This window comes from Botryllus schlosseri, chromosome 4, assembly GCF_051294905.1.
Source record: "Botryllus schlosseri isolate E-star chromosome 4, Bs_hap1, whole genome shotgun sequence".
Taxonomy (NCBI): Eukaryota; Metazoa; Chordata; class Ascidiacea; order Stolidobranchia; family Styelidae; genus Botryllus; species Botryllus schlosseri.
Window position 1 is genome coordinate 28026954 of NC_137239.1, and position 11973 is coordinate 28038926.

At 42.0% G+C, this 11973-nt stretch overlaps 2 protein-coding genes across 2 annotated transcripts; both read left to right on the top strand.

Moving 5' to 3' along the window:
- The first annotated feature begins 451 nt into the window (after positions 1–451).
- On the top strand, positions 452–6760 carry LOC145438356 (pseudouridylate synthase RPUSD2-like). The gene is made up of 7 exons (XM_080315753.1): positions 452–1544; positions 2049–2214; positions 2544–2694; positions 4168–4290; positions 4848–5094; positions 5872–6131; positions 6540–6760. Exons 1-7 carry the CDS (start codon positions 956–958, stop codon positions 6747–6749), a joined length of 1746 nt encoding a protein of 581 aa, XP_080171879.1. The 5' UTR covers positions 452–955; the 3' UTR covers positions 6750–6760.
- A 3297-nt stretch (positions 6761–10057) lies between these two features.
- Positions 10058–11887, top strand: LOC145438376 (uncharacterized). Its single transcript, XM_080315782.1, has 2 exons — positions 10058–10390; positions 11037–11887. Exons 1-2 carry the CDS (start codon positions 10268–10270, stop codon positions 11745–11747), a joined length of 834 nt encoding a protein of 277 aa, XP_080171908.1. The 5' UTR covers positions 10058–10267; the 3' UTR covers positions 11748–11887.
- The last annotated feature ends 86 nt before the right edge of the window (positions 11888–11973 follow it).

Below are 11973 nucleotides of genomic sequence, written 5' to 3' on the forward strand. Positions count from 1 at the left end.
ATACTCTTCACACATCAGGTCCGGCATATTTGATAGAGCGATGATCTTTTCGGTCGATCATATGATATTTGGACGACGTGGACGCGCTTTTGATTCCGAGGTAAAGAAGTCATTGAAATATTCGGGGCAACGACTGCAGTGGAACTGATACATAAACTTGGCGATTTCTGTAGTTTCCGCATATCTTCTATGTTTAGGACGCCGAATCTCTTCAGCAGCGACTTGTTGGATGGGCAGCCAGGCCCCTTTGGGGCCCTATAGCTATGATTCGGAGTACTTTATGTTGTAGTTTTTGCAGTGGCTTGAGTGCAGTTTTACTGGCAGCCCCCCAACAGAGGATGCCATAGTATAACTTCGATTGGATTAAGGATTTAAAGAGTATCAGAAGAACCCATGCTGGCATGAAGCGCCTAAGGCTGTAGAACAGGCTGCACTTCAGTGATAATTTGCAAATGGGATGTTTGGTTGAAACACTAAGCTGTAAGTCTTTTCGACCCCTCATCTATTCACTTTATCTCACACTTTGTTTTGGATTTATGTAATCAACTGAACTTGTATATATACTGAACTTCTTGCTGCATGAATAGGCCTATAAGTCCATAGTACTCGACATTGCCACGGATCACATGTTTGGAACCTGGTCACACATATTTTGGACATCCAATTCAAGAGTGTTCGACATAACTCCACCGACATTATCAAGCAAATTGGGCTATTCTATTGCCAAATGCTAACAAGTTTGATCGGTGATCATGATTAACACTCCCCACTCCAATAGTAGGATAGAGCTAGTTTCGAGGAAGCGCCACTTACGAACTTCTTACTCGAAGTAGAAATCATTTACTGATCGCTAGAGGGCTTTTAAAGCTCAACTGTTAATGATTTTCTCACAGTACTGAATTTTTCCGCTCTACTTGAAACAGCCTAGTTTGAGCCTTGGAAATAACTGTAACGAATGTTATTAATTCGTTCAATATTGTGTGCGATACAATCGAGCTGCGTAAAAAGTCAATCGTCTGCGAAAGTATTGTCTGGGACCTTGTTATCAACGAAGTACAGAAGCTTACTCCAACAATCGACTTCTAAATATTCGGGATTTCAAAAATCCTCTGTGAAAATGAGCACACCATCTGATGATCCCAAAGAAAACACCATTCTTGGTGATAACGATCGAAAAAATACATTGAATACTGCCGATGCTGATTGTTCCAGTGTATCATCTCCTGCTGAGCCTCATTTATCAAAACTTACTCAAGAACAGACGCTTGAATCTGCAAAAGAAGATCATGTTGAATCTGGCAATTCTCAACAGAACCACACTGCATCAGAAGACCTTTCTGCTATATTACATGACGATGCAATCAAAACCCAAAAGTTACCCTCCAACAGGCAAAATTCACGTAAAAGAAAAATGAGTCTTCACGCCACCTTCAAGAGGCCTCGACTGACAAGCGACGAGGAATTATCGCAGACAACGCATTATTTTGAAAATGGACTAAGAAAAGTTGTACCGTACGACTTCAAATACAATACATTTGCCAAAGGTATGTGTATTGCTTTGATTAATAGTTTAAATTGAACAATTGTAATGAATATTATATTTATTAGGAGCGTTATGACACTGGGGCTGTTCTAGAATAACTTTTTCCTTCAATTTTTACCGGCTATTCGATGAAATTGTCGGATTGGTTAAAAAACACTGCACACTAAATATGGCTCAATTCAAACTTATAGAAGCGAAACTAAGTAGAGTTCGGAAATTTTATATTTATTAAAAAAATACATATTTTTTGAAATTTTACTGTCAACCCCATGAAATTGTTCAGATGCCCAAAAAATGGTGCATAACAATTTCGCGCCAATTCCAAACGGCAAATGCGAAGCCCTGGAGATCAAAAAATGATAGTATTTACGGTGGGCAGATCTACTATTATCAGCCTTATTGGAAAATTTCCCACCGTAAATATTCAATTTCTCAAATTCAAAATTGTACACCAATAATCTTATCGTCAAGACATTTTTTGCTGTGACCACTTTGTATTTTCAAGGCAGATGGGTCGGAAAAACGTTGGGTCAGATATACACGACGGAATTTCGTTTGTATCCCATCGCGTTTTACGAGAGGGCCATCCGGGAAAAGCGGCTGTTGGTGAATCTAAAGCCGGCAAAATCTCTCGACCGTGTTATCAAGGATAACGACTTGATTACCTCGTTGTAAGTGGGGCTTATTTTGACACTAAATCAGCATTAGCTTCTCTGAAAGTTGAATTCCGATATGTTAGTATAGTCTCAATGGGTAAATATATATCATGATTATTAAGGACTACGGTACCATATTTGCGCAACTCGACAAGAGGATATTTTTTACCAGCAAGTAAAATGATAGTTTTATTACTTAGCAAAACAAATATATATCATGAATCATGATTTGTATTTAATTTGTATGCCATTTTATTTCAATATACTGCAACAAGATGACCACGCTCCAGTATCTTTTATAACTGAGATTTTTGAATCTCCGCTATTTTGTGTTGACACTCCAGGTCACACCGGCACGAATGCCCCATATCCGCGGATCCAATAACTGTGGTAGCTGACAACGATGAATTTTTCGTCATCAATAAGCCGTGCTGCGTTCCTCTGCATCCGGCCGGGAGATTTCGCCACAACAGTCTGCTTTCAATACTTGCTCGGGTATGATTCATGTTATGGGTATGTTGTTTTCCCGGATTAATAATTGTATAATTGCGCAAAGCTCCAGGTGTCTTGAAAGTCACTGCATTCGAAACTTGTCTCTCTGTGACACGCAAATCTGGTTCGACGGAAAATTTCCACAACCAAAAAACAGTTTACCAATCTTGAGCAATAATTTGAGTACTCGAATCTGAATGATTTAAGTCAATTACTGACAGATGATTCTTTTGAGCACTGGAATTATATGATCTTTGCCACTAAGAGTTAATTTATCAATGAGAATTATGGTTTCAATAGAATTTTCCGCTGTGGAAATCTTGACACCTATATTGGTCATTGAGTGCAAAGCTACGCACTAGGGTTGTTCAAAAATAACTTTTTTTCTCCGAATTCCGACTATTCACTTATTAAATTTTTGTGTTGCCTGAAAAAAGGCTGCACACCAAATTTGAGTCAATTCCAACCAACCGAAGCCGCGACAGAGCCAAATGAAATTTTTGATTTTATTAAAAAGTGGGAATAAAATTTTTCGAAGGATACTGTCAAGCCCACGAAATTGTCAAGTTGTCTACAAAAACAATGCAAAAAAAATTTGACGCGATTCCAACCCGCAGAAGCGAAGTTATTTTAATTTTTCATCAATAATCCTGCCGGGATTACCCACCATCAATACTATTTTTGCATATCCGTAAGTTTCAACTGCAATAACTTAGTTCTACAGGTTTTCACAAAGTGCGATAGAATAGGTAAGGTCAAAAAAACGCCATATTATCTTTAATCCAATGTAGATCCGGCATGATTTGTATATTTCAACTTGGACCACATCTTTCATACTGTATTATGGTGACATCTAGATACTGATAGACATGAAGCAGGGTTGTAGCCAAGTCACAACGTTTCGAGTCACAAGTCAATCTCACTTTTATAGTTTTGACTTGAGTCAAGTCGAGTCATTTTCAATTCATCACCTAGTCAAGTCCAAGTCAGCAAGCAGAGGGTCGAGTCCGAGTCATGGTATTATGGATCGAGTCCAAGTCATTGTGTTGACGGCTCAGTTTCCTGTTGAACTGTGGTTAATCCCACTTTTTATAACTCAGTTTGGTGATATCGAATCGTTCACATTTACAATATACTAATTTTCCTCACTTTTAGCAGCTTCTGGTCGCAGTTTCAAGTACCGGTACCAACAGATGAAATCCCAATAGTGTGGTTACTTTACTATTCTTCGAAATTACAATGAATTGTCGGTCTTGGCTGTTTGAGTCTCGAATCAAAGTCGAGACAACACGCAGATTTACTCAAGTCGAGTCATTTCACGCATTTGAAAAAATGACTCGAGTTGAGTCGCGTCACAAAAAGATCGTGACTCGAGTCGTTACAACCCTGACTTACAGCCTAATGCTCGGTTCAGAATTGAAACACTATGGCACTCGATGTCTCCTGGTTCTATTCGTGAATCTTTTGTACATTCAGGATTTCGGCAAAACTGAAATATTCAGCATCCATCGTCTCGACAGAATGACTTCAGGACTGACTGTTTTCGCAAAATCAAAAGAACGCGCCGGAAAATGCCACGTTCAAATAAGAGATAGAACGGTAAGCCAGCTGGCCATTGTGATTTGATCTAAACCTGACCGACGTCTGATTTTTCAGCCGATACCAGTAAAACCGATATGGCACCTTCATCGATAACCTTGGTATATTCGGCGTATATTCAATAGATATGACATCTATCTTAAAGCGCATTTTCAAAACTTCATAGCATTTATTTGAAAAGCTTTAAAGTGGACACAATGACTTGGACTCGGACTCGAGTCAAACATTATGACTCAGACTCGACCCTCTACCATCTGAATTGGACTCGGTGATGAATTGAAAATGACTTGCCTTGAATCAAAACTATAAAAGTGAGAATGGTCACGAAAATTGCCGATTTTGTTTTTAATCTCTAATGGCCGATTGATATTTCTTTCAAAGTGTAATAGCGACTCGCTTTCTTTCCGGTTTGGGAATTAATTCAATTTAGAAAGTATTTTCGAATTGATTAATAGTAATTGTAATCTAATTTCAAAAAGCTGATAATGTTCTAGTTTTCCAACTTTGAGAAGTAGGCCTCCATTACCTGACTGTGAAGAGCTTTTTGTGACACGCAGGTGGAAAAGGAGTATGTGTGCCGCGTTTGTGGTGATTTCACAAAATTTTCCCTGCCCGAAGACCACGATCATCATATAGAAATCAAGGGCGACGTTGTGATTGTTAGTGAAGCCATGAAGGTTTACGACATGAAGATAGGCACTTCGGTTGTGAGTCGAGATGAGGAGGCCAAAGAGTGCACCACGACATTCCAGTGTTTATCCACCGACGGTGTGACGAGCGTGGTGCGATGCAAGCCAAAGACAGGTAAAACTATTTCCAATTGAATAGTATATTCCTATTGAAATAACCCGAATATTTTCGGCTGACACTCGTCAGGGGTAATCGTCGACAGCTAGCAGAGAATTGGTAAGAACATTGTATATCGCCAATCGTATCACATTGTTTGGTTGTTGATATACAATGTTTTTTCCGATTCTCCGCTAGTTGTCGACGATTACCCCTGACGAGTGTCAGCCGAAAATGTTCGGGTTTATTTCAATATGAATATACCATTGAATTGTATATTAAAGTTCTTTACCTCCTAGAAGCTCTTCAAAGCTATTTCTATAGGTGGTCGCTAACAAAGTACTTTTTTGTAGAACAAAACTACAGACGTTTTTGATAATTTTGATTTTTTAAATAGTACAAGGTACTTTTTTGGATGCAAAACTATTCGTTTTTTATAATTTGGAATTTCAAAAAGTGCAAAGCTCTATTTTGGAGTACAAAAGTACGTACTTTCTATAATTTGGATTTTTGAAAAGTTCAAAGCACTTTTTTTGAAGTGCAAAACTACTCGCTTTTTCCAATTCTAATTTGTAAGAATTAGAATGTAGCTTTGTGGTATATTTGCTTCGTTTTAATAAGTTAAACTGTAAGGAAGTCGATTTGTCTGTGACTAATATGGACTGCTTTTTATGTTTTCCTGCCAGGCAAAATTCTGTTTCTCTTTTCATGCTAAGAACGGTGTTCATTTATTTTATTGATTTTGTTTATTTCAATACGTCGTACGGAATGCAAGAATCATTACTCCAATTTCAGGTCGCACCCATCAGATCCGAGTGCACCTGCAGTATCTCGGCTACCCGATAACAAACGACATGATGTACAACACGCCCGCTTGGGGCGAGGACAGATTCAGGTTGGGTCCCATTTCCAAACCCATGAAGGAAGTGATGGAGGAATTGGCGTCCATGAAAAAATGGACTTCGGTGCTGGAGTCGTTTGATGACTCCATGAAACAAGAAAAGGTTGCTGCAGAAACTCCCGACAATGGCGATGATGTGAAATCGCCCGATTTGGTGAGAATCTATCGGTTGGGTATGGTCGATAACAAAGTAGTTTTCGGAATACTTGAATAGATTTTGTTTCCTTGAACCAGGGTTGTAACCAAGTCACAAGGCACCCAGTCATAAGTTAATCTCAATTATATAGTTTTGACTCTAGGCAATTCAAGTCATTTTCAATTCACCACCGACTCAAGTCCAAGTCAGCATGCAGCGGGTAGAAGTAGAAGTCGAAATTTCCAAGTAAATATTCAAGACCTGCTTTTGCCTAACAAACTGAAAGCTATGAAAGTGAGGTGGTCTAAAGTTATAACCATTTGTTTAAGTAATGCAGCTCGGCAAAACCTAATTGAAGTACAACGAAAAGTAGAAATTCTTGTTGCTGAGAGTGGGAGAAGTTATTAAGATGCTTGTTTTTTGCAGAGTCCCGCCATGCTAAAGGCCGCGTCGAAAATCGAGGGCCTGGTTCCGTACAGGGCCGACTGCGAAGAATGTAAAAGTCCACTTCCCGATCCAAGGCCGGAGGAGCTGGTCATGTATCTTCACGCTTTGAAGTACCGCGGTCCGGACTGGGAGTTTGAGACGCCCTTGCCCGAGTGGGCGGCAGATGGTTGGATGGAGGGCAATAAATGATATTGATTTTTGTTGTGATGTTAATGTTTTATGACTGCAGTCAGTAAGGTAGATGGATCAGTAGATAGTATTGGCGCGTACTAGACAGGTTACAACTGTTTTCTAGGTATGCTGCAGTTACGTTATCATCCCAAGCACTAGTATATCTGTGCGATGTATGTGAGGCAACCAGAGTCCTATTGCTTCTAAGCGAGCACACTGTCTCTGTCTGGAGGATCGGACTGCCTTCCTGGGTTCGATTACGCGTCGCAGGTTTTTCTGGGCTCCTGTTCCCCCACGCCGCTGTTCTTACGGCGACAAAAAAGACCCGATATAAGAGCGCACCCACGAAGAATGGAAATAGTCGCGGACAGAGACTAGCATCGAAAAAAAGGAATTCTGACATCAGGCACTAGGCCGAGGTGGATGCCAGTTTAAGAGAACGCAACTGGTCGGCATCCTATCTGTTCATTACATCGCATTGTACATTGTGTGTGTCTTGTTCAGATGAAAATATAATCTGACCCGACCCACCGTCGATCGACCACACGACCTACCATCACGTTACCTCGTATGCCGAGTCTGGTTAGTGGTTACTGGTTAGTATTCAACACCATTAGAAGAGACGGCCCGACCTGACAGGGATTGAACTCACGACCTATCGAGCCTCGTCTACCTTGCATGTCTCATTTTGTTGTGTGATGCTTATTTGAAACGCTGACGAATGAAGATTCTCACTCTCTCGATCAGTGCTCAATGCTCATGTAGGCTAATATACTGTCACGATTCTGCTGTCGTCGACAGGGAAGCCTTCAGAGGAGAGACTCCATCACCTAAAAAGTTTCCTTGGCATCTCCATTGCAGTACACATGTAATATACTGTCACGATTCTGCTGTCGATCGAGAAGCCTTGAGAGGAGAGACTCGATCACCTAAAAAGCTTCCTTGGCATCTCCATTGTCGAAGTAGGCTACTACGCACCCACAAAGAACGGAGACCCCCCCCTCGGAATAGAGACAGATTGAAAAAGGAAGTGTGACATCGAGCAACTAGATCGAGGTGGAAAAGGAAGTGTGACATCGGGCAACTGAGGCGAGGTGGATGTCAGTTTAAGACACCGCAACTGGTCGTTCGGCATCCTCCTGTCTGTTCATTTCATCGCATTGTATATTGTGTGTGTATTTGTTGAGATGAAAAAAAATAATCTGACGATTATTGACGATGATGAAAACAAGTATCCTCATACCGCGATATTAATATAAATAAGATGTCTGTTTTTTAATCTCTTGCATGCCAAAGTAAGGGAGACCGGAGCTAGTTTTGACGGGGGGACGTTGTTACAACGGCAATAATTTTTTTGCCGGGAGATGGCGCACCATTTTTACACAGTCTTCTCGGCTGGTTGGAAACCACATTCTAACGCAGCCTGGCTTCCGAAATGTGCTTGCAGGAAAAAGTATATTGAGGGTTTTAATATAATATCGTTGGATTACATTTTTCATCTGAACAATTCACACACAATGTACAACGCGATAAGACAGAATGCGATGTCATGAACAGATAGGAGGATGTTGAACGACACCCATCGGTAGCGATCCTTTACTCTAGTATCCGGTTGCCGGTGAACCCAGCCCTCGGTGAACCCAGCCTCACAAACCCAGCCCTCGGTGAACCCAGCCCTCGGTGAACTCGGCCCTCGGGAACTTTTGTATTCCCAAGCGTGCGGGGGAGATAACGCGACGCTCACATACTCTACTTGTTTGTTTTGTGGTATTCATGGTGTTTCTCGAATACTATGGACCTCGGTGAATTCCGCCCCTGAACAATTTTGAATTAAAGCTGGGAGCTGGGATATTAGGGTTGGCGGAGGTAGGATATTAGGTTGCTGGAGGTGGGATATTAGGGTTGGTGGAGGTGGGATATTAAGGTTGCCGGAGGTGGGATATTAGGGTTGCCGGATGTGAGATATTAGGGTTGGGGGAGGGGGGATATTAGGGTTGGTGGAGGTGGGATATTAGGGTTGCCGGAGGTGAGACATTAGGGTTGGGGGAGGGGGGATATTAGGGTTGGTGGAGGTGGGATATTAGGGTTGCCGGAGGTGAGATAATAGGGTTGCCGGAGGTGGGATATTAGGGTTGGTGGAGGTGGGATATTAGGGTTGCCGGAGGTGAGATAATAGGGTTGCCGGAGGTGGGATATTAGGGTTGGTGGAGGTGGGATATTAGGGTTGCCGGAGGTGAGATAATAGGGTTGCCGGAGGTGGGATATTAGGGTTGCCGGAGGTGGAATATTAGGGTTGCCGGAGGTGAGATATTAGGGTTGGGGGAGGGGGGATATTAGGGTTGGAGGAGGTGGGATATTAGGGTTGCCGGAGGTGGGATATTGCGGTTGGTCTTGGTGGAGGTGGCATATTAGGGTTGCCGGGGGTGGGATATTAGGGGAGGGGGAGGGTGGATATTAGGGTTGCCGGTGAATACAAAATTTCCTGAGGGCGGAATTCACCGAGGGCCGGGTTCACCGAGGTCCGAGTTCACCGCGGGCCGAGTTTGTAAGGCCGCGATTGGCGCTTTCGCAATCCGTGATCTGATCACGCCGTGACTGCGTGATCTACGCATGCCCTGACCTCCTTACTAGATCGACAAATCAGTTGATAATAATCTTATTAGTTTAATAATTCATAATGATACTTGTTAATACACTTAATTACAAAAGTTCCCGAGGGCCGATTCACCGAGGGCTGGGTTCACCGAGGGCTGGGTTTGTGAGGCTGGGTTCACCGAGGGCTGGGTTCACTGGTAATCTAGTATCCACCTCGGCCTAAAGGGCCTGATGTCACAGTTCTTTTCGATGTTGATCTTTTTGAAGCCGCGGCCCTTTCTACTAGTTCTTTCTATTGCTTGTGAGTTCTTTCTTTCGTCGGGTCTTTTACTGGGCTTTTTTGTCGCCGTAAGAACGGCAACGGCGGGGGAAGAGGAGCCCAGATAAACCTCCGACGGAAATCGAAGCAGGTCCGTCAGATTGCTCCCTTGATTAAGTCTCGTTGGTGCAACAGTAGTTGCGTGCGACCGACATATGCTTAATTTACATCATAAGAAAGGAGAAGACCTGTAGTTTAGTTTCACAGTCGACTTTGCGCTGTTTGTTAGTTAGGTAAGGCGGCAAGTAAGCTTAAGAATGCCATAGTCGACTGGGGCACATTGTTACGGTTGTAACAACTATATAGCGGTTGTAACAACTGCTTAAATGTGGTTATGATGTGTGATTAACATAATTGTTAATGAAATCTCATCCATCCTGATAGCCAGGGTTAGCATTATTCTAACCAAAATCTTTCTGCACTGCTGTGCAGTGTGCAGTGACATTAAAAGCCACATTAGGTACCAGCAGGCTATCACATCAGTCTAGGCCTATACTGAGTATGTGGTGAAACAGTTGAAGACAGCTTGTATTCTTTTGCAATTACTTATGAAAATGTATCCATTAACCTGCTCCTATCTTGTAGATTAATTCTGTTGTTAAACTATATATTATCTGCGATTATGGTGAGGCAATACAAAAAAAAGACCGAAAGAGGCACCACACCTTTGATGGTCATGGAAGAAGCTGCAAGAAGAGTGATTGATGAAAAACGATCTCTGCGCACTGTCGCCTCTGAATTTGATGTAAGTTTCTTGCAGGGTTGTAATGACTCGAGTCGTGACTCAACTCTAGTCACGATTTTCTGATGACTCGACTTGACTCCAGTCATTTTTTCAAAATCCGGAAATGACTCGACTCGAGTCAATCTGGGTATTGATTCAACTTGGACTCGAGTAATTGCGCATGACTCGAACCAAGTCATTGGCTGGAGTCTCAGACGGCCAAGACCGACATTTCATTGTAATTCCAGAGCCAACACACTATTGGGATTTCGTCTGTTGGTACTGGTACTTGAAAATGCGACCAGAAACTGCTAAGAGTGAGGAAAATTGGTATATTGTAAATGCGAACCATTTGATATCACCAAACAGAGTTATAAAAAGTGGGTTTACCAAGATTTTAACTGGAAAGTATAAGCAGTGAACACAGTGACTTGTACTCGAGTCATAATTCCATGACTTGGACTCGACCCTCTGCTTGCTGACTTGGACTCGGACTTGACTCGGTGGTGAATTGAAATGACTCGACTTGACTCGAGTCAAAACTATAAAAGTGAGATTGACTTGTGATTCGGAGCCTTGTGACTTGGTTACAGCCCTGGTTTCTTGTGGTTATTTTGTTGATTCTATTGCAGTCAATTTGACTTACAATGACTTTATATAATTGCAGATCAATTTTATGACATTGCAAAGATTTTGCGCCAAAATACGATCTGGAGGACAACCATCTGTTGGCTATGCAACACCAAGAGCTGTTTTTCGTAATGACCAAGAGCAGCTTCTAGTTAAGTACATCAAAAGAGCATCCGAGCTGTACTATTGTTTAACGCCTGATGATGTAAGGAAGTTGGCATATGAATATGCATCAATCAACAGTGTTCAGGTCCCACAGAATTGGGTCACGAACAAAAAAGCTGGAGCAGATTGGTTTACCTCCTTTTCACAAAGACATTCCAGCCTATCTATTCGCACACCTGAAGAAGTCCCTAGTTTACCCACTGGTATTAAGACAACACCAGAGATGATTCGGCCTTTCAACGAAGCCGCACCCAGGCAGAAAAAAATTGGTGGGAGAAAAAGACCCCGTTCCTCCATCTCAACAAGCACTCCTGAACGACATCGCCTCCAAGAGGAGCACTTGGCGAAGGAAGCAAAAAATCCTAAGATTGACATAAAGAAAAGAACAAAAAAAGCAACAAAAAGAAACCTAGCTTTCACTGACGAAACAAACACACATGCTAGTGACAATCATTGCCTACTGTGCTATGACAACTCTAGGTCTGAGGAAGTATGGGTCAAATGCACTGGATGTCGAAAGTGGGCGCATGAAGCATGCACTGATCGCTCTATACCCTACGTGTGTGATTTTTGCAAGGACTGAATGACTGCTTTTCATATTTTGCTGTTCAGTTTGATTTTTCTTTCATTTCGTTTTCAATACCATGGTTACAACAATGCTTTTATTTTGGATAGAGTTTTCAGCTGACAATTTCAATGTAACAACTTGCCTCCTCTCCTGTCTCAACTTTCCCCAATGGGGCAGAAGACTCACCTGTTTGAAATGCTATTATAGACAGTGTAAAAAAATTATTTGCGCAAGCCGAGTA

What these genes read in the sequence shown, in the direction of transcription:
- LOC145438356 (XM_080315753.1), top strand. Translation starts at nt 956, where the DNA reads ATGTTATTAATTCGTTCAATATTGTGTGCGATACAATCGAGCTGCGTA. An exon ending in AACGACTTGATTACCTCGTT is followed by an intron (nt 2,215 to 2,543) that starts GTAAGTGGGGCT and finishes TTGACACTCCAG; the next exon opens with GTCACACCGGCACGAATGCC. An exon ending in GCGATGCAAGCCAAAGACAG is followed by an intron (nt 5,095 to 5,871) that starts GTAAAACTATTT and finishes CTCCAATTTCAG; the next exon opens with GTCGCACCCATCAGATCCGA.
- LOC145438376 (XM_080315782.1), top strand. Translation starts at nt 10,268, where the DNA reads ATGGTGAGGCAATACAAAAAAAAGACCGAAAGAGGCACCACACCTTTG. An exon ending in CTGTCGCCTCTGAATTTGAT is followed by an intron (nt 10,391 to 11,036) that starts GTAAGTTTCTTG and finishes ATATAATTGCAG; the next exon opens with ATCAATTTTATGACATTGCA.